Here is a 21,491-nt window from a genome sequence, read left to right on the forward strand (position 1 = left end):
AGATATCTACACCTGTCCTCCTAAAAATAAAAAATGCATGCGGGGTAGTCCCCCAAGCTATTATTTCTCCTCCTACCCCAATCTATCACTTACCACGTTTTATAAACCTTTTATTTAAAGAAAAACAGCAGGAGAGAAAAAGTGATTTCCCATGTTTGGCTTTGTTTTGACACCTGGGTTTTGCTGCTTTCTTAGCACCATAATTATTTCCATTCGGCTCCCTCCTACTTTTCTCTCTCTTTCTGCTCTTGCTTTTTTAATTATTTTGTCTGTCATTTGCTGTCTGATCTCGCCATCCGGAAACCATTCCTGTGGATCCAATAGTATAATGAAAAGGAAGCAGCAGAATGTGGAGCCGCTAGGATCAAACAGCTCGGGTGTAATTATGTAGAGGCAGTAACTGAGCAGGGAGACACGTCAATAAAAACGCCACCGTTTTTCTGCAGTATTTTCAACCTCACACATTCACGCTTGCTCAGCTCATCTTAATACACAGGTCTAGGCACTATGAAGGTGCTTATTAACACAGCACATCGGCGCCTCCTATAACCTTGCCAAGCGCACCTTTGCAAACTCATTAGAGCACTTGGGAACGGCTTTGTTTTCATCGAACGATGCAGCGAGTTGCCCTTGCTGCAAAGCTGCTCCGTGCTCTGTGCAACAAATGCCTCCCCTTCCCTCTAAATAACGGTCAACATTTGCAAAGGGAGTTACCACCTTCAGCCCAGCTCGCCCTACCCCCGTGCAATCTAATGCAATCAGGTGGTGCTACTAGCTTGTGCACGCACTTATCCGGCTTCCATCTCCCCGATGCCTGCTGGTCTCTAGCTAATGCAAAATTAAACACGTTTTCAAATGAAATCATTTAATTTTTCCACAGGCATAGTACTTGCTCAGCTCCCTGGCTTTTCGAAGCCTGCCCAGTTGTATTTAAATCCCCCCCCCCAAACAACAACCAGGGAAGCCCCATATATTTTATGGATCCATTTAGAGTAGAGATTGCAATGCTCCCATCGGCAGCTCTTTCGCACAGGTTCCCCCGCTGCACTCCTTTCTGGTTTTCAACGGCCTCCCCTCCCCTAGGGTGGACCTCATGCTAGACGGTTTTAGGCTACAGACTCACGTCTCGGAAGCGGTTCCAGTGTTTGATCTTGCCGCTGTATTGAGAAATGGAAGACAGCCATTGCTCGTCCTCCATAAAATTGCCTGGATGGTCTCCGTCTTTACCCCCTTTGCTGTCCCCTTCCGCCAAGGCGACAGCCAACAGCAACAGTAGCACCAGACAACAGCCTGGGGCTCTCATCTCTGATCTTGGTCTTTTTTTCTCCACCTCTTGCAAAGCAATTATTTGTCTTCTTCCCTCTCTGGTCTCGCGATTTAGGGAGAGATGGATGGTGGATCCTCAGTGGAATGTGACCTGATTATGAGATGCCCTACTCTGAAACCCCGAGCTAGGAGCACAGATAGGATGACAGAGTCTGCGCCAAAAGAGGCTGGCTTAGTCACTGTAGCATCAGCATCACACTTGACATCATACCTGTTAAACAGGAACCCACCCAGAAACGACGGGATAGGATTTCAAAGTGAGTCTCGAGACCAGAGACAGCGCGGTCACTAGCCCCGCTCGCAAGGGAGGAGGATGCAGGGCACAGGGCAGTGCGAGCCCCGCGAGCGGCTCACGACAAAGGCCCTGGGGAAGCACATCCAGCTCACGCTGCAACCCAGGGCGCAGACGGGCTGCGGCTCCCGCTAGCCCAGCGAACCGTGTTCAGTGCCTGGCCCGTAACCCTAGGCTGGGTCCTGGGAAGAGCCGCGGGGTCGGGGGCGTGGTGCTGACAGCGCGCGGGCCCCTCCCCTCGCGCCGCGGCCTCAGACCCGCAGGAGCAGAGCCGGCCCGGCCGCAGCAAGCCGAGCTGTTGCACGGATTTCCACGGCACCTCCCTCTCGGCCCGCCGTGGTGCCTGGATGCTGTAGGGAAAGGGCCTGAGGCTGCAAGAGGCGAGCCCGGCGCTCTGCCCCCGGAGAACAACGAGGCTCGCCGCTTCCTGTGCAGGGAGCTGGCGGTCTTTGGAACGTGCAAAGCGGCTGCCGAACAGGAACGTGAAGAGCGAGGCTGGGCGCCCTCCATGGGGTGGGGCTTTCCAGGGGATTTGAAAGGGGATGAAGCTCTGGCGGGGAGGATTTGGGTTGTGCTGTTTCGAAAGAACACGGTCAAATTGGTTTTAAAAACTGATTATCCATATCAGTGATTTTCAACCCTTTTCAGGTGCAGACCCCTACAAATTTTAAATAGAGGCGCTGTCCCCTTTAGAAATCTTAGAGGCCAGGGACCAGCACTGATCTATATCAATTCCCATTTCTGACAGAACACCCCCTTAAATAGTTCAGCCTACTTAGGCGCTGCTGGAGCCTAAGTAGGGCCCTGATCCTGCAATCAGCTCTATGCCAGCAGCCTCCTCCCCCCTTCAGCTCAGAGCCCCATTGAAGTCAAGGGGATTTTGCAGAAGTTCACCCACCCAAACCTCATTGTAGAACTAGGGCCTGATGGACTGTGCAAAGTGCTGTCGAATGCACAAATCAATGGATAAAAGAGAAAAAATGTTTCCACTAACTTCATTTATAGTAATGGGAGGTGTTATTTGTCACAATAGTAGCTACAATATGTTCAGACAAATGTGATTTTCAAGATGCCACCACCCCTTTAAAGGGTTACACTCTTGGAATGGTTGCTAGGAATTAAAAAAATTTCCCATATGAGAGAGGCATAATAGATGTTTACATCAATTGTAAAGCAAATAGGAGCCAAAAATTCTGGAGGCACAAAACATGTTGATCTCACAGGACCAGATTCAGATTTCAAACAAATTCTTGGCTTTCAGTCCTAGAAATTAACAATACTAAAGACAATCTGCAGAAGAGGAAACAGACTAACATTCTTTTAACTCTCCATTGAATGTAAACTGAAACAGAACTAAAGGATCTATATAAACACAGCCATTAATGCCCCTTCTACAGTTGTGGTCACTCACTTGATACAGTATTTGTGCACAAAGGGACCTATCCTGCCACCCTTGCTCATGGGAAGTAGTACCTTACTATGTGCTAGTCCCACTGATTTCAATGGGATTACTCATGGAGCAAGATTTACTCTCAGCATTAGTCAGGGTGGAAGGATCTGACCCAACATAATCAAAATCCAACTATATTAACTACTTCTGGGGGAATTCTGCACCACTGCGCATGCGCAGAATTCATGTCCCCCACAGATTTCTTTGCTTCCCCACAGAAAAATAACTTTGACAGAGAAGCAAAGGGAAGCTGCAAGAGCAGTCATACACCACTTCTTAGCAGCACAGGTACATCATTTCAGGCACCCGGAGGAGAGAGAAATCACTGCAGGGCTGGTGACACCCCAGCCAGTGGCTTCTACCCTGAGCCAAGATCAGCTGCTAATCCTGGCTGGGCTGGAGGCAGGAGAGAACAGGATTTCCTCTTCCCCTGCAAGGAGTGGTTGGGGCTGTGTCAGACCCATCCCCCAAAACCTCCCCCAGCTGCAGGAAGCTGAGCATCCTCCCCTGCTTCCTGCCCGCATCACTCCTCAACTGCGGGGGGTGGGGTCCCTGTAGAGGGAGCTGCTCCCCCATCTGCCCAATCCCCATGCATCCAGACTTCCCATACCCAGACACCCCCACCAAGCCTTACCCAGTACACACAGAATCCCCCAGCCCTCCATACTGAAACCCACCCCACTGAACCTCAACTCCTGCATCTGGAGTCACCTGCACCCAGACCACCCCCAGAGATCCCTGCACTCAAACCTCCACCCTGATGAGTCCCCCCACCCCTGAACCATCCTGAACCCTCACATCCAAACCCCCACCCCACTGACCCCCAACAAGCTGCACCCAGACCCCCACCCCAGCAAGTCCCCCTCCCTGAGCATCCAGACCCCTCTGCTGGGACCCTCACACCCAGACCCCTCCACTGAGCCCCAACCATTCACCTGGAAGCCCCCCCCCCCAGAGTCCTATTGCCACTGAACCTGGAATTCCCCCCAACAAGCCTCTGTGCATTCAGATCTCCCCACACCAAACCCCCCCACTGAGCTGCCTGCACCCCAATTGTCCCACACAGAATCCTCTCACCCCACACCTGGATCCCCCCGACAATGAGCCCCTCCACACTTGGATCCTGCCTGCCCCACACCTGGTGTGCCTGGCACAAAGGTAGGGGGACCTAGGATATTTCTGGGGCAGACCCAGGCCTTGTGCTGTCAGAGTCGGGTGCAGCCTCACCACTGAATCCGTGTCTGAGGAGCGGGGAGGCTGCAGGGTTTTCTCTCACCTTCGTGCAGCCAGGGGCCTGTGCTCCCCACTGCCATGCTGGAGCCTCTGCATTTATTTATTCACAAATAAAACCTGCAGAATTTTAAAATATTGTGCCCAGAATTTAATTTTTTGGCACAGAATGCCCTCAGGAGTAATTAATGATGAGCTCAATGAGGAAAAACAGCAAGAAAAAAATCAATATTAAACAAAGGGCAAAACTAGTTGGAAAGGAAATTTTATAGCTAAGCTTCTAAGAGGGAATTGCTTATGAAGAGGAATAAAAATAGTACTCTGTGTCCTTTAGAGCTTGAATATTTGGTCTGAAGTATATTGCTAAGTGCATAAACAGCTTCTTGGTTACAGATGTTAAAAATAAAACATGCTAAGAAGCTTTTATATGTATATCTTTCTATCGCAAAAAGAAAATCTAGTCTGTACTTTTGGGTGGAAGACTAACAGCCTGATCCTGAGATATGCTTCTTGAGAGATGCTGAAAGCTGAAACCAACAGGAATTGAGAGCTCTCAGCATCTCACAGGATTAGGTCCCAAGTGTGTGTACACATGCTTTACTAGGTAAGCAACATTAAGGGTGGTTTTAGAAGAGGCTCTTCCCACCAGAGGACAAGTGTGCAATGGCAGCATGGGAAGAGAGCTGGAGAAAAAAATATTAAAATAGAGTACAGGATAGCTTCAGACTAACGAGTGAATATTAAAACTAATTTTCTGAACAAAGGGAATGTTTTCAATACAAAATGAAGAAACCAGGATCATCCATTTTTAAACTTTCCTAGTGAAAGAAAAAAAAAAAAAAGACTATGTTGCCACTATTACTGAATTTGGAAAGATGATCCCCAGATAACATGAAATAAAATCTTTACAACAGATCAGCACTGTTTAAGCCAACTGTCTTAAGATGCTGTCTCAAAGTATCACCAACTGTAATAACAATTTTGCTCCTTTATCAGAAAACCATTTACAATAAACAGATTTTTGACAGCCTGAGGAATGATTGCTTAAAACAGTTCTCACTGCACTTATTGCAAATAGTTTATTAATACAAGTGCAAAAAGTTTACAAAAATAATTTGATAGCTTTATTAATGCAACAGGAGTTAAACACTTTTTTTTAAAGGAATTAATTTATTTGGTTATTTTAACATCACTAATGTTACAGAAACACTGTCAAACTGTTTGGGCCCCAAGTAATGACTTGCCTTAACATTGTTATATTACAGTCTGGGGAGCTCTTCTGGATTTTAAACATTTATTTTGAGAGTTTACAGTTGCTCATTTAAAAACAAAATTATCAAGATCTGGTGTGACACACAGAAAGCTGGGTGTGTGCATACTGCTGGTCTACAACAAGCAGTTTAATGACAAATGTAAACAGGCACATGCAACATTCCTGTTCATATAAGGCCTGATCCAAAGTCCACCGATTTCAATGGGAGTCTTTCCACTGACTTCATTGGGCTTTGAAATAGTGAAGTAAACAAAATGAAGACATGTCTTCTGCTCCATTACAAAGAAGGCTGAGGAGGAAGGCTGGGAGAGACAAATATTTGCCAGAAGGAAAGAAACTGTAGAGAAATAAATGTTATTTTTGTAAACTTGTAAGATGGCATCAAACATCTGATAAAAACGAGAAAAACTGCATATAAAAGGTTAGCTGACAATGACCCTTTATCCTAAAGATGCCAGCTAGCTTCCAAGTGGAAGAAACCAGTAAACTAGAAGTGTTAAGGGAAATGAAAAAGCAGTATGAGGTGGAGGTAGGAGGAGACCAGAGCTTTTTGAGAGGATAGGGAGATGGGATATTTGTAGGAAAGACTGCAGGAGAGTTCCACCAAAAAGGTGCAACGTCGCAGATCGTGCATGATTCCTTGAAGAAATAACATGGCATCCCAGTCTTTGTAGAATCCTTAGAAGAGATCTCTCTTCATGTTTGAGGCTCCAAAATTAATGTAACCCCTTTACAATTCTGGGTGCACAGCAGATCTGTTGGAGCACCTGAGTTGTTATTTCAGGAGAAAGTGAGCTGCCCAGATGTAGCGTAGTAACCAGAGCTGTCTGTGGAGAATCTCTGAGAAAGATGGACTGAATTCAGCTGCAGTTCTCCAAAGTAGAAGTTCTCAAAGTTCTGAAAGAGAGGAGTTAGAACCCATGAGGAATGTCCAAACAAAACAAATTGAGGCATATTTGCAGACCTGCCTGTAAAAATCAACCTTGGAAAGTCTCTTCTGATATTTAGTTCTATTTCTGTATTCATTTTGTATTTAGAATGATTCTTCAGAAGAGTTCTGTTTTTTTTTAATAGAAAGTGAGATTAGCCTTTGTCGAGGATGCCAGCTGAAGTTTAGGAAACTGAATTCCTGTAGTACATACAGCACAGTTGCAATGCCAGCATTCACCACCCGATCTCATCCACTTGTCTCAGCCATGAACTAGACGCAGTGGTTCTCAAACTTTTGTACTGGTGACCCCATTCACATAGCAAGCTTCTGAGTGCGACCCCCCCCCCAATAAATTAAAAACACTTTTTTATATATTTAACGCCATTATAAATGCTGGAAGCAAAGCGGGGTTTGGGGTGGAGGCTGACAGCTCGCACCCCCCCCCCATGTAATAACCTCACAACCCCCTGAGAGTTCCCGACCCCCAGTTTGAGAACCTCTGAACTAGAGGGACCACACCACTACATATGAGAAATTAATTCAGTCCCCAGGCCTATTCCAATCCTTAGTGGAGATCACCAACAAAAGGGGCCAGTCTGGGCTAACTACAATTGGTTTTGCAATGTCCATAGGAGACTGGATTGAGAACAGATCATTCACGAGTCAAACACTGGCAATGTTTGTGGCCAGTTTGGTCCAAATTCAGATTTGTACACAAGGTGAAAGGCTCTTTATCCTAACATTAAACCCCAAACCACTGAGTCCCTCTTTATTCAAAGACTTTCAAGAACAAAACACAGTTCATCAGGGAGCCACTCCAGTAGTTAACGCCATTTATGAGCCACACACAAAAGTGACATCAGAATTCATTATAGGAAAGTTCAATACTGCTTGGAAATGCATCATGTTGAAGTATAAAGTGCTTTTCCCATTCCATTAAGATGCAGGAAATTACTCTACCTTAAAATACCAGTGATGCCTTCCAATAAAAATACTACTTTCAAACTCAGTTTAATATGTTCCAATGCTGAGGGTCATCAAGGGCCTGAATGGTATGGTCTCCCTACCCCAGGGGAACTTACAAACCCTGTCCCCTATGAATTTTATATCTGTCCCTGTAAACACTGGCTCAAGACAGTCACACACAGCTCTTCCTGCCATTATGGAACATGCAAACATTAATGGCTAGGAAACACTTAGTTCATTAAAGCCTGCCCTTCTAGGGCCAATGATGCATTGATTTTTCCATATGTCATCATCTTAAACCCAAGATCTAGTGCCTCTACATGAGGATGCACTTTCCTCTTTTCAAAATGCATGCAGGTCTCCCCAGCACTGATTTATATGATTTACCTCTATTGCTGGCTTTGACAAACTGGTTCGACATTGCAAATACCCCTTTCTGTAAAAAACCCCACTGTACTGGAAATGCTCATGGGACAATTCTTGATTTTATTTTAAAGTAAATTCAGCTCTGGTGAAAGCTGCTTGATTAATAGCTTTGGAGATGGAAATTCCCTATTTATCCACAGGAGAACTAATGAAAGCCTCACCCCCCAATGCTGCACCAGCAGAGTGCTCCAGTTGTGGCCTGGATGCACCAACTCCAGCAGTAGGAGGTAGTTGAGACATCATGACTAATACAACCCTCTGCACCTCTGTATGAAACTACCAGTTGTCCACTAGGAACTGGGCTAAGAATAGCAATTTATTCATAATCACCAAACTATTACATAGTAACTTTTTGCTTACTCTCACTACCAGCATAGGATAGATTCAGACCAATGACCAACATGACAAAGGCTGTGTCCCCCATTACCAATCAGCCAGTTTATGGTGATCTTCATAACATCTGCCCATGACCTATTTTTTAAATTAGTAACTACTAAAACATTTTATCTCCATTTATTAATTCTGTTCTCTTCTTTTAGAATCTAGTATACACCTAACTAGATCCCACTGTCAACTCACTTCTAACAGGCCTTTAGTGGTGGAATTACCAAATTCATCATTCATAATCCTATTAAGCTAGAGAAACTGGCTGCAAGTCACCAAAAGGTAATTACAAGAATGCACGTGGCATTGACAGAAGCCAGCTGCCCTGTTAATGGGGATCTCTCAGATTTATCTCCTGGCAGGAGGCTCTCCCACAGTAGTGGTCACTGCATTCTTGTAAACATGAGGAAGGAAGGGGGCAGATTTTGCTTCTAAGGGTACGTCTTCACTTACCGGAGGGTCCGGCGGCAGGCAATCGATGTTCTGGGATCGATTTATCGCGTCTGGTTAAGACGCGATAAATCGATCACAGAAGTGCTCGCCGTCGATGCCGGTACTCCAGCTCGCCGAGAGGAGTACGCGGCATCGACGGGGGAGCCTTCCTGCCGCGTCTGGACCCGCGGTAAGTTGGGACTAAGGTACTTCGAATTCAGCTACGTTATTAACGTAGCTGAATTTGCGTACCTTAGTCCGAAGTGGGGGCTTAGTGGGGACCAGGCCTAAGGCAGAAATTCAAGTCACTATAAGGATATGGACTTTACAATTGTCACCCACTTTTTCATACCTAGGTACTCTTTTATTCTAATGAGTTCTGCCCTCCCCTCACTGCCCAATCCATTTGCATGGAAGAGAGCTGCTTTTCCAAGCAGTGCATTAGTCAAGTTTCCTCCTTTATCTAGGAGGTTCACTCCTGCGATGCTTCTAGCCCCCCGAGACACTGGAATGAGAGGTCACTCCCAAACCCCAATCTCCCAAGTGCTCTTCCTGTCTAGATCCTTGGGCAAGCTCAATTTCAGCTCTTTCACCTATTTATCTACCTCCATGGAGGAATCTGCTGAGGTCTATTACTTGAGTTCAGGAGAAACGCTTTTCCTGTTCAGAATTTTTGTCATCTCCTCCTCTTGTGCTGTGCGGAGTTTTGAGGATTGGATGGATACAGCTCAGCTAGCAGGAATTTAACTGAAATGCAGCTATATCTCTAACAGAGCACACACCATTTAAAATGAGATATTTTAATAACGTATCTAAATAGTAGGAGGCATGAAAGATGAGAAATGAATGAGAAAGCCCAAACCCCTTTCTATACAATTATAAAGATTAAGTATGTTCCCGGAAGCTTCTGAAGTTCACATTAGTGCACAGAGGACCACAGTGTCTCATTGACAAGCATTAGTGAAGGTAAAATGATTTCCTCTCTCTCTCTCTTTTTTTTTTTTTTTTTTGCTTTGATTGCGCTGAAGATCTGAAGAATAATTTTCCTTACATCTCCAGACCAGGCTTAGGCCTGGTCTACACTAGGAGGTTATGTCAAATTTAGCAGCGTTAAATCGAATTAACCCTGAACCCGCCCACACAACGAAGCTATTTAGTTCGACATAGAGGTCTCTTAAATTCGATTTCTGTCCTCCTCCCAAACGAGGAGAGTAGCGCTAAATTCGACATGGCCATGTCAAATTAGGGTAGGTGTGGATGGAAATCGACACTAATAGCTCCAGGAGCTAATCCCCAGTGCACCACTCTGTTGACGCTCTGGACAGCAGTCCGAGCTTGGATGTTCTGACCAGCCACACAGGAAAAGCCTGGGAAAATTTGAACTCCTTTTCCTGTCTGCGCAGTTTGAATCTCATTTCCTATCTGGCCATCATGGTGAGCTCAGCAGCACTGGCAACGATGCAGAGTTCTCCAGCAGAGGTGACCATGCAATCTCAGAATAGAAAGAGGGCCCCAGCACGGACTGATCGGGAAGTCTTGGATCTGATCGCTGTGTGGGACGATGAGTCCGTGCTTTCGGAGCTGCGATCGAAAAGACGGAATGCAAAGATCTATGAGAAGATCTCAAAAGCCATGACAGAGAGAGGGTACAGCCGGGATGCAACGCAGTGCCGCGTGAAAAATCAAGGAGCTGAGATAAGCATACCAGAAGACCAAAGAGTCAAACGGACGCTCCGGATCCCAGCCCAGTGTCAATTGGCCTGAAATCTACCAACCATAAGAAAACTTTAAAACTCTCATCTCTGTCAAGATGTTCATACAGTTTGTTCCCCGCCCACTCCCGCACTGGACCTTATAACCCTTTCCCTTGGAAAAAAATAAAACACTGCTTCCTCAACAAAAATGATCACCCCATCAATGCTTACACCATAGAGATTGCTGTAAAGTTCTTGTGAATCCAGACATGTTGGCATTTTAAATTATTTTAAAGAGAAAACCAAAGCATTTCTTTTTGTGGGGAAAATATTACTCAGAATTCCATGAACTTTGCAAATAAATAATAAATTACATGTTGGGGTGGTCTAGTCCCAACAGCAACTCACTGAAATCAAATCCATATACAAAACAGTTTATAATAGCAATCCTTTCAAAATAATTACTTCTGCAATCTTTCCATATAGCAGTTTGGTTTTGTTTATAAGTCATGTCTCAAAATAATAAGTGGCAGCATTAATTAAAAAAAATCTCTTGAATAGCGTCAGTCATTTTGTCAGTAAGATCAGAGGCTTTCCATTCATACAATGCAAGAAGTGAAGAGCTTCTACTCCCTTGGCTTTTTTTAAAGAAGAGACAGAGGTGTGTGGTGTGTGTGTGTGTTTTACCCAGGAATAAAACTGCTGAAACTCTTGAGTTTTAGGACATGTCTACACTAGAGACCTTTCAGCGACACAGCTGCACCACCGTACGATCTCCTGTGTAGCTGCTTTATGCTGGCAGGAGAGAGCTCTCCCATCGACATAATTAAACCACCCCCAACGAGCGATGGTAGCTCTGTCGGCAGGAGAGTCTCCCGCCGACATAGCGCAGTCCACACCGGCGCTTCTGTCGGTGAAACTTGTGTTGCTCGAGGGGGTGTTTTTTTCACACCCTGGAGCGACATAAGTTATACCGACAAAAGTGCTAGGTGGACAGCGTTAGTAATAAAGCTGTACATTCTCGAAGTAAACATGCTACAAGGACAACCATGGCCATTTTTCCTGCCTTTATTTCAAGACTTCTACACTTTTACTGACACTTCCTCACTCCCTTAGGTCTGGTCTATACTACCCGCCTGAATCGGCGGGTAGAAATCGACCTCTCGGGGATCGATTTATCGCGTCCCGTTGGGATGCGACAATCGATCCCCGAATCGGCGCTCTAACTCCACCAGCGGAGGTGGTAGTAAGCGCCGCCGACAAAAAGCCGCAGAAGTCGATTTTGCCGCCGTCTTCACAACGGGGTAAGTCGGCTGCAATACGTCGAATTCAGCTACGCTATTCACGTAGCTGAATTTGCGTATCTTAAATCGACTCCCCGCTGTAGTGTAGATGTACCCTAAGGGTCCCAATGACAGAAGCAATCAGAGTCCACAAATACCGATCCTGGGTAGCATTGCCACCTATCTAGGTTTTCCCAGCATCATCCCTTTTTCGAAGTAGCTGTTCTGGGAAATCTGAAGGGGCGTTGCCCGCTGTCCAGTTTTATGGGCTCAGGATCATCCCTGGTGTCCTGTACCACAGAGGTGTCAATGGTATGGATAAAAACAAGAGTGTAACTGGAAGGCCCTGAATATTTTATATCTTTGTTCAATCAGGAAATCCCAAATCCTCAAATACAATTAGGAAAGGGGCCTTTCAGCTCCTAGAGTGGGATCATCCTCCAAAGTCTCAAAAACATCAAAATGGGGTTTCCTGGTTGAACAAAGTTATAAAACATTCAGGGACCTCAGCTACCAGAATCCGTTTCTAGGATCACCCTCCCCCTTTGAGAGAGTGAGAGTGTCTTGGTAAGAACCAAGGCAGAGATGGAAAAGAAAATTCCCTTTGGCTTCCTCACCCTCGAGGAAACTTGCTCACAATGAGCTGGAGCACAGCCAATGAAATGCTTTCTGTAACATACTTCAGTAGGACAGAAAAATGATGTGTAGAGGACATTATGTTCTAAGTGGGTAATGTGCTAACTAAAAACCATCCAATCCTCATTTTCTTCCCACTTGCTCAGTTTTCATTCACACACCTTGCTAAAGACTGGGGGGGAAATAGTCACAGATCAATAGGTACTATCTAGCAGAAGAGATCACCGTGGATACCAAAAGCTGAACCATTTGACTAGACTGGGGTATGAGGCTCAGCAAAAGAACATTAATTCTATAAATCCTACACACACTGAAAGATTGACTGTCTTGCTTCCTCAAGAATAAACAAGAGCTTTTTTATTACTGCAAATGAAGGTGGATTTGATGGGCGCAGAGGTCAGTTCACATAGTCAACACCATACTTGCCTTTGCTTTTCTTGGATTTACACTACTAAAAGCATGTTGAGTGAATCGACTCATTAGCCCAAGTGCCTTCCCCCTAAAAAAATTGACTTGGAGGTGGAGAATATGTTGTACGCATTTCAAACTGGATCCCCGAGTGTCCTTAGGCAAACAAATGCACGCAGAAGTAGGTGGTGTCACCCAAAATACCACTGATAAACACAGTATGGATGCCTAAACGGATGTTAGAGCCTTACAAAAGAGACCCTCTGAAAGAAATATACTAAACAGAGGAAGCTTCCAAGGGAAGTGAGATGACACACTCATCCCTTTACTTTTAATCCAGCAGTCTGGGAGATCCATTGTGCCAATCCAAATCTGTGGGGAGTGCGTAAGTGCAGGTGTTGCAAATTCTTTATGTTGTGACTCCTTCTCACTGAAGCAGGCACACAGTGACAGTGAATAGGGAATAAGCAGCCTCCACCTCTCCTTACACAAACTACTTAATGATGGGGAGGGGCACACAGTAACACCACATTTGGGAGAATGCAGGAGTTATTACTTAGTTGTTTCCCATGGGAGCAACTAGCCAAAAAGGAGACAGAGAATATAGAGTCATGTCTACCCTTCCTCCCACATCAGCCAGCAGAATTCCTCCTGCACCTTCTCACCTTCTGAAAACAGGCTGTGTCTTAAAGGCACACTCTAGTAGGCACTTATCAAGGGTCCAGTGCCCTTCAGCAGCAGGGGTGGCTGTATGTTTTTTGCCGCCCCAAGCACGGCAGTCAGGAGGCCTTCGGCGGCATGCCTGTGGGTGGTCCATGGTCACGCGGATTTGGCAGCGTTTCTGCGGGTGATCTGCCAGTCCTGCGGGTTCGGCGTACCTGTCGCCGAATTACCACCAAAACTGCGGGACCGGCGGACCTCCCACAGGCATGCCGCCAAAGGCTGCCTGATTGCTGCCCTCACAGCGACCGGTAGGCCGCCCCCTGCAGCTTGCCACCCCAGGCATGCCCTTGCCGCGCTGGTGCCTGGAGCCGCCCCTGTTCAGCAGATTATTATATAAAAAAATCCACTTCTAAATTTCTCCCCATACCACACCATATGGACAGTCATTTATTTTGAGCCAAAGAGATCTAGAATCAAAATGATTGTCATTTTTATAGTCCTGGTCCCTCTCATGTTAGACCTGTGGTCTCCAACCTTTTTATGCCCAAGATCACTTTTTGAATCTAAGGGCAACCCAGGATCTACCCCTCCCCTTCCCTAAGGCCCCACCCGTTCCCCAAAGTCCCACCCCGCTCACTCCATCCCTCCTTCTCTCCGTTGCTGCTCTCCCCCACCCTCACTCACTTTCACCAGGCTGGGTGAGGGTGTTGGGGTTCGGGAGGTGGTGCGGGCTCTGGGCTGGGGCCAAGGGGTTCGCCGTGTGGGAGACGGCTCTGGGCTGAGCCTGGAGCAGCGGGTTGGGGTGGAGGATGCGGGCTCTGGGAAGAAGTTTGGGTGCGGAAGGGGGCTCCAGGCTGGGTCAGTGTGTGAGGAGCAGGAAGGGGTATGGGGTGCTGGCTCGGGACAGAGTGTGGGGATGCAGGAGGGGACACAGGGTGCTGGCTCTGGGAGGGGGGTCAGGGCTGGGGCTGGGGTGCAGGAGGAGGTATGGAGTGCTGGCTCTGGGAGGGGACTCAGAGATGGGGGTTGGGGTGCAGCCTTCCACCGGACAGCACTTACCTCTGGTGGCTCCCGGTCAGTGGTGGGCACAGCGAGGCTAAGGCAGGCTCCCTGCCTACCCTGGCCCCACACCACTCCCAGAAGGGGCCAATGCACACCCTCAAAGGCTGCAGGGGCGCAAGGGGCACATGGCTCCGTGCACTGCCCCTCTCTGCAAGCACCACCCCAACAGCTCTCCCAGCCAATGGGAGCTGCGTGGGCAGTGCTTGCAGGCAGGCAGCAGCGCGCAGAGGAAGACTCTTGCCCGCCCCCGGGCTGCACTGGCCGCTTTCAGGAGCGGTGTGGGGCCGGGGTAGGCAGCCACACTGCACTGCCGCCGGAGATCGCAATCGACTGGGAGATCCCCTAGGAGATCGACTGGTTAGTGACCACTGTGTTAGACACTCCTGTTGGAAGTTTAAAAATAAACTATTCCTGTCCAGAGGTTCATTCCCCTCTACTATGCACAGATTACACTGCAGGCGTGCTGGCAGTCATTTTATAACAAAGAAGATGGAACACTGAAGTATTTGTTTTGGTAACTGCACGCACAATTAAACATTGCCAATGTAAGCAAAAATGTGATGACAAACTTCAGTCCAAATCTCAACAGTATCCTTTTTAAAGACGCTGTAAGTTGAAGCAGGCCATCAAAAATAGGTGCATTTTTTTCTGCATTTTTAAAAACACATTTAATTACTTATTGCAAAAATACATTAAGACGAGTAACATTTCAAGATGAACTATAACTGTGCCCACATTACTTTTCAGCACCTTTTATCTTATGCATTTGTAAAGCACTCATCACCATACTACTTATGTCCTGTGGTTTCCTCTAGACAACCTTCCCAGAATAAGTTGGTACCTCTGTTTTCAAGCTTTGGAACAGCAGTGGTAAATCACAGAGCTAAACCACAAAGACAGCAGCAAAGCACTTCAGCTCCATTTATTCAGAGCGGGAATGCCAGCACAAACTGGTGCTTTTAAATCATCTACATTGGTGCAACAAATATGAGAAATATTAATGGATTTGTCTGAAGAGGCAATGGGCGGCAGAAGGACAAAAGGCAAGAGGAGGGAAGGAAGCAATGGTATTTAAAACTTCCTTCACGTAATCTTTTAAGATTGCACTTTCAGCTGCTTGGCCTGGATTTTGCTGCTATTGTCAGGATTACTGATAAATCTGAAAGCTTTACTTTGCCTCAAATGGCATGGCCAAAATCAGTGTGTCCAAGCAGTTCTCCTGAGAGTCTCAATACTCAAAATGCCAAAAGGAACAACTCACAGCAATGCCTTGCAATTAAAAACTACCATCAAAGAGCTGCATTATCACTAGATAAAACACACACACACACACACACACACACACACACACACACACACACACACACACACACACAGAGAGAGAGAGAGAGAGAGAGAGAGAAAAAAAAGTCTGCAGGGAGATCAGTCTGCTGCAAACTCCAGCCACATAAGTACTGCCTTAGGGTAGGGCTATTGTAGATTAACCGTACAAAACTGTCCCTGGTGAATCAGCACTGCAGCGTAGCTGAGGCATATTGGGTCACTAGTCTGTGACCGATTAACCTAAAAAATTAGCTGCTCTTTTCATGGATATGATAGACCCAAGTGTTTCAACCTGAAGCAAGTACCAAAAATATGAACTCTCTCTTTTGGGAAGCAGAGGAGTAAGAGGCAGTGGCTACTATACATATATATATAAAAAAATCAAATGCCTACCATGCTAGATGGTAGGATAATACAGCAATCTCTTTTCTCTCCAGTATGAAGGTGCTGCACATTTGTTACAACTGCTTAGTGGAATCTACACGTATGCAGTGTGCTCGGATGACTTTGCTCTATCCCTGCTGGTGTGCATCTCTTACAAAAATGAAATTCTGAAATGCAGCATGCGGTTAGCAAACCAGCACTTTTCACACACAAGGCACAGTGCTGGGAATTAGTGGACAGAAATGTCAGGCAATGGAGACATGCAGAGACTGCTTATGCTAGGATATCAAATTCAGGCTTAAAAGGGTTTACAGATAGAAAAAGTCAGCTGCTTTACATACTGTGACAGCAGCCACCAACTTCCCCAACCACATCCACTACTTAGCTGATCCTGATCAAAAGGTGCATTCGAGTATATGAAAGAATAACTGAAAACCAAAGTAGAATTAAAAAGACAAGTTCCAAGGCACTGACAGGTGTGATGCTGGAAAGCAGCACAACAGACATTCACCTGCATGTTAATCTGCTCGCCTGATTATGAACACACACAACTGGCCAAGCAGAATCCTGTGTGGAAGTTCACCATCCTCAAGAGCATGGGGGGTTGTGTGTGTGTGTGTGTGGGGGGGGGAGAGGTTGTTACCAATCCCAGATTTCACCAAAGCATCTGCCTGGTCAGTGCAGAAAGTTCGGTCCCATACTAATTTTCAGAGAAGCTGGGAGAACAGAAATTTTGTTCGGAATTGTATACCCACCAGACCTTCCCCTCTCTGGGGACACATCAAGCAGTGCCAGGTTAGTGAGGTACAGGAGCCCAGTGATAGGGGAAGCCTTTAAAACTAGAAAAATCTAAACTTAGATGAAATAAAAACTCTCCTATCTCTGAAAAGTAGCAGTAGGTTATGGACGCATTTCCCTTTAAATAACACCAACACATTAGCCAGCCCACTAAATTGCAGAGAAGAGCCAGTGGCATTTCTTAAAACTAATACAACCCCTCTAAAATCTGAACTAACAGCATAAAGCAACCTATTCATTAATTTTTAATCCACCCACAGCTTTTTCAAAGTCCACTCCAGGACAGAGGTCTACACAAAAGGATGGATGGTTTCCTAGAAGAAAAAGGATGCTCTGCAAGTTAATCAAAGTCGAGAGATCAGAAGGCACTTTCTGGGGGTCTTTGGGCAAATCAAAGTCTCTCCATACTTCAGACTATCAGTCTGCCAAATGAAGATCATGCTATTTATCTGTCTGACAGGAGTACTGTATAATTTAATGAATGTTTGTATAGTATTTTCATAGCTTGTGATGGAATATGCTAAAGAAGAGCAAAGTATCATCATGATTCATCACTGTGAAGAATTTGGCTAAACCAGAAGCCTGATACCAATACAGACTAGAGAGGATAGGGCACTTAGCTAAGTATGTCTCCCCACCAACCAAAGGATAAAATTCAGCAAAGGTAGTGAGGATACAATCTTCCCCTTGAGACAACTGATATTGGTACCAAGGAAGAGCGGAAGGATTAGTAAATCAAAGTGATCGATGGCAAAATCACTCAGGACAAAAATGATTTATAAAAATGGAGGTGAATTTTAGAGTTCATGAATATGTGCAACAGACAGCTCTAAATACAGTACAGCTTTGCGAAGCACCAAGCTTGCACTTTGCCATCTGTTCCCACACAGCTCTGCAAGTGAACCTCAAGTGTTTCATGTAAACACCCTGCTATTCCAGTTCTGGGCCCTCATTGAGCTGTCTAATGCACCTCAATCCTAATTTGCATCATTCACCTTTTCCACTTGGAACACCCAAACAGATCTGCAACTGCGTCTTAGCTCTGTGTTGCACTCCTGCTGTTCCTATCAAGTCTGTCTAGAGAAGAATTTGCCAGTAATAGTAAATTTTGGGCAAATGCCCTTAAAGACTATGCTGAAAGCCAAACTCATTTCATTTGTGACCAAACCTAAATTTCAACTTAATCCTCTAGAACAGGTGTAGCCAAACTGTGGCTCGTGAGCCACATGCGGCTCTTTTACAGTTAAGTGCGGCTCGCTGAGCCCACCACATACCCCCCACCCCGCTCTCCACCTGCCAGACTGCGGGGGGAGTGGGGGCTTAGGGCTCCTGCCCTGCAGCGGGTGGTGGGACTAGGGGATTCTTCCCTGCAGTGAGGGGGAGGAGGGGGGCGTCATCTAAGGGCTTTGGCCCCATGCCCCAGTAGCACCGCTCCGCGGGGCAGGTTGTGTGTCTCTTGAGGCTCTTGAACTTCTGAAGATTATTGTATGCAGCTCGGAGTGTCAGTAAGTTTGGCCACTCCTACTCTAGAAGTTAAAAATTCTCTATTAGCACATGGAAGAAAAGATACAAACTTGCAATCAAACATACAACCTGGCAACATGTCAAATTCTGGGAAGTTTGTTCAATTAACAGCTTTCTATTTTCACATTCAAAATATGTTTTCTGAAGCATTTCAGTGCCAAAAAGGATTTTACTCTAGTTATTATTCACTCCGGGCTCTGTTACCCCAATGATTATCTGACAGAGGTTTAATGATGTTTGGAAGCTTTCCAGCAATAATGTAGAAGGACTGCAGAAAGAGCAGGCAGACAGGTGCTGATCCAGAGAGGCAGCTCCTTATAATGCACACCACCTTCTGTCAAAACTAGAAAGCTGCTCCCTTTTAATGGCTTTTAAGGCATGCTAGCCAGATGATGAACAAAACGTTTAATTATTGCACAGGTGTTCTATGATTAAGATGTGCTCCAGAGGAGTTCCACAGCAAGCACAGAAAAAAATTACTGGGAGCGGAAGAGAGGGAAGGCATTTTACCTTCACAAGCACATCTCACACCAGGGCTTCAAAATCAGAAAGACAAAGAACAAACATGTCAGAGAGATATTTGGATCATTTGTTTTGTTCTGCAAGCACACATCTGGCTCTGACCCACTCCCTCTTCCCCAGTGACATGCAATGTAATCCTTATGCTCTCGATAAGGTGATGAACAACCCTTAAATGTTATTTCTTGCATCCTAGATTTCTGAAGGGGCCGTAGAAGACATGCATGTACATATTTTATCACAGATACAATGAAGCAATATGGACTTCAGTGTGGTAGAACGTCTAGCGTCATAAAAATTCTAATGATCCATTCACTATTTTCTCAATTTATATACAATGCAAAATACAAATACCATAATTTATCACAAATTCATCATTCATTTCTCTCTCAATTCTATTAAGTGGTTTTGCAACAAAGCAAATAAACATGAAATTATTACAATTGAGCTTTTAAAAAAGTCTCAGTGTAAACCACAGCACAAAACAAAACTACCTACATATTTTCTTAAATAAAAGGAAACAAAATTAAAATAAACTTCTTATTAAATGAGCTATGCTTTGGCTTTTAAAGCACTAAACATGTAATCAGTTCTTACTGGAAAGTTATCTTTATTTATTAAGAATGGGGGGGGATAGAATTTGTGGACCACATGTGATTTTTTAAAAGTTTTCTTTGATTCAATAAAAGTAAAGCACATACAAAAGCAAAGAAATAAATATTTGCTATAAAAATAAGAAAGCACTATATAACATTGGCTGTTGTGCACAAATTTCATGCAACAATCCCAAAACTCAAACATACTGTCGGTATAGATAATATAGTAGCCAACATTTTAAACACCGGGGCAAAGCCAACATTTGGATACATGAATGAATTTTCAAAAACATTCAGCACCAACAGCATCCAGTAAAGTCTATAGGAGCTGCAGCATGCTCCACCCTTTTGAAAAATACACCATTTATTTAGGTGTCTAAATACAGCTTTAAGATTGAGATTTTTTCAAAGCTATGCAGGGGATCTGCCACATAACTTACATTTAAATTAATGCCACCTCTCTTCCCGCCCCACCTTGAGGAGGATGTGGTTGTAGTACTCCAGGACTTCAGTGATCCCCAGCTTGCATGCAGGGGATTTAGGGCTGTTACAGGGGCTGATATAGCTTAAAGCAGTTGGCATAGAACCATCTCCAGAATTTTGCTGCTTCCACCACAGCGATTACTAGAACAGCTGAGGACTGAGTCTGGTTCACAGAGAGGCCAAAGATTACTGACAGCAATTTAGGACCTTCTTCTTGCCATTGCCATCTTACTTAAAAAAAAAAAATAGGGGGGGGGGGGGGAGAGACGATGACGAGGACACTACTTCAGGCTCTATTTATCTCCCTGTTATGTTTTAGTATCTGGTAGATGGGGAAAATTCACAGGCTGGTTGGAAATGTAACAGATGGTTCCTTCTCCTCAACTGCTGTTCTATGAAATCACAGTTCATTGTGAAATTGTGGGATGACTGCATCAACAGTGAGTGTGTGTACATAAGTTATGGGCAATGGGAAGGTAGTCAGTCAGACATACTCCATCATGTCAGTTAAATTAATCTGATAGGTGCTTGCTGTTGTTTCTTAAGGCAAAACTCTTTGGGGCCAGCTGACGGACTCTCTCAGTGGAGGCCTTTCCCTTTGAAATTCACTCTCCTTCACAAGCACAAATCTTGCAATGTTCAGGGCGCAATGCAAGACATTTGTTTTAGGTTCCAATTCTCTCTTTTCTCCGTCAGTTTATAAAATAAATGCACTTCAACTATATAAATAAGGCCTAGCTGCTATGGTGAAAAGCACTTTGCAAACCAACAAATAAATACAAGTGTGTTTCAGAATTAACTGAATTACTAGTTGTCTTTGAAAACACCAGACTTTTTCACATTTACAGGTGCTAACTTTCTAAAGTCTACTATACATAAAACTGGTGAATACAGGGTTGAACATGTCTTTGAAAAAGTTTCACAACTCCTGAATTAACTTATTAATTTCCAAAGCGTGGCCCATCTCTTACCAACAGAGGTTACCTGCAGCCCACCTCTCCTCCTAATCGAGAACAACTATGCAACATCCTTGTGGCCCCACGCAGTACATACTACAGCAAATGCTTATATGCAGCTAGGCTGACCCATTTCCAGCGGCTTCCATAATTGTTTATGCTTATTTTTGCAATGAAGAGGTTGAATGCCCATAGAAGCAACTGGAAACAAGGAGCAGCTGCCACCAGCATACTATCAGCCAACTCTACTCAGACCACGAGTGGTCCATAGAGTACAGCCTAGGAACCAATGAGTTAATTCATACAGACTCAGGAAATTATAATACAAATGGACCCAAACGCCTTTTGGATAAACCACCTCCCTTTCCTAATCAACTTGTTCTTTCTCATGTACTTCAACACTATATCTTTGTATTCTATTAAGGAACCATTGTAATTCAACTCTTGACAGT

At 45.1% G+C, this 21,491-nt stretch overlaps 2 protein-coding genes across 6 annotated transcripts in view; both read right to left on the reverse strand.

The window, feature by feature from the left end:
- The window catches only part of SPOCK2 (SPARC (osteonectin), cwcv and kazal like domains proteoglycan 2), a 49,391-nt gene extending 47,598 nt beyond the window's left edge, over window positions 1-1,793 (reverse strand). The window contains exon 1 of the mRNA XM_034777222.1: window positions 1,124-1,793. Coding sequence (XP_034633113.1) covers window positions 1,124-1,303 — 180 coding nt within the window. The 5' untranslated portion in view covers window positions 1,304-1,793. The remainder of the gene's footprint in view (window positions 1-1,123) is intronic.
- Window positions 1,794-5,448: 3,655 nt separating this feature from the next.
- ASCC1 (activating signal cointegrator 1 complex subunit 1) overlaps window positions 5,449-21,491 on the reverse strand; it is a 57,810-nt gene continuing 41,767 nt past the window's right edge. For all 5 annotated transcript variants that reach the window (XM_034776941.1, XM_034776939.1, XM_034776940.1 and 2 more), the window contains exon 10: window positions 5,449-6,468. In XM_034776941.1, the coding sequence (XP_034632832.1) occupies window positions 6,352-6,468 (117 nt within the window). In that variant the 3' untranslated portion in view covers window positions 5,449-6,351. The remainder of the gene's footprint in view (window positions 6,469-21,491) is intronic.

The sequence above is a fragment of the Trachemys scripta genome, chromosome 7 (genome assembly GCF_013100865.1).
Source record: "Trachemys scripta elegans isolate TJP31775 chromosome 7, CAS_Tse_1.0, whole genome shotgun sequence".
NCBI classification, from domain to species: domain Eukaryota; kingdom Metazoa; phylum Chordata; order Testudines; family Emydidae; genus Trachemys; species Trachemys scripta.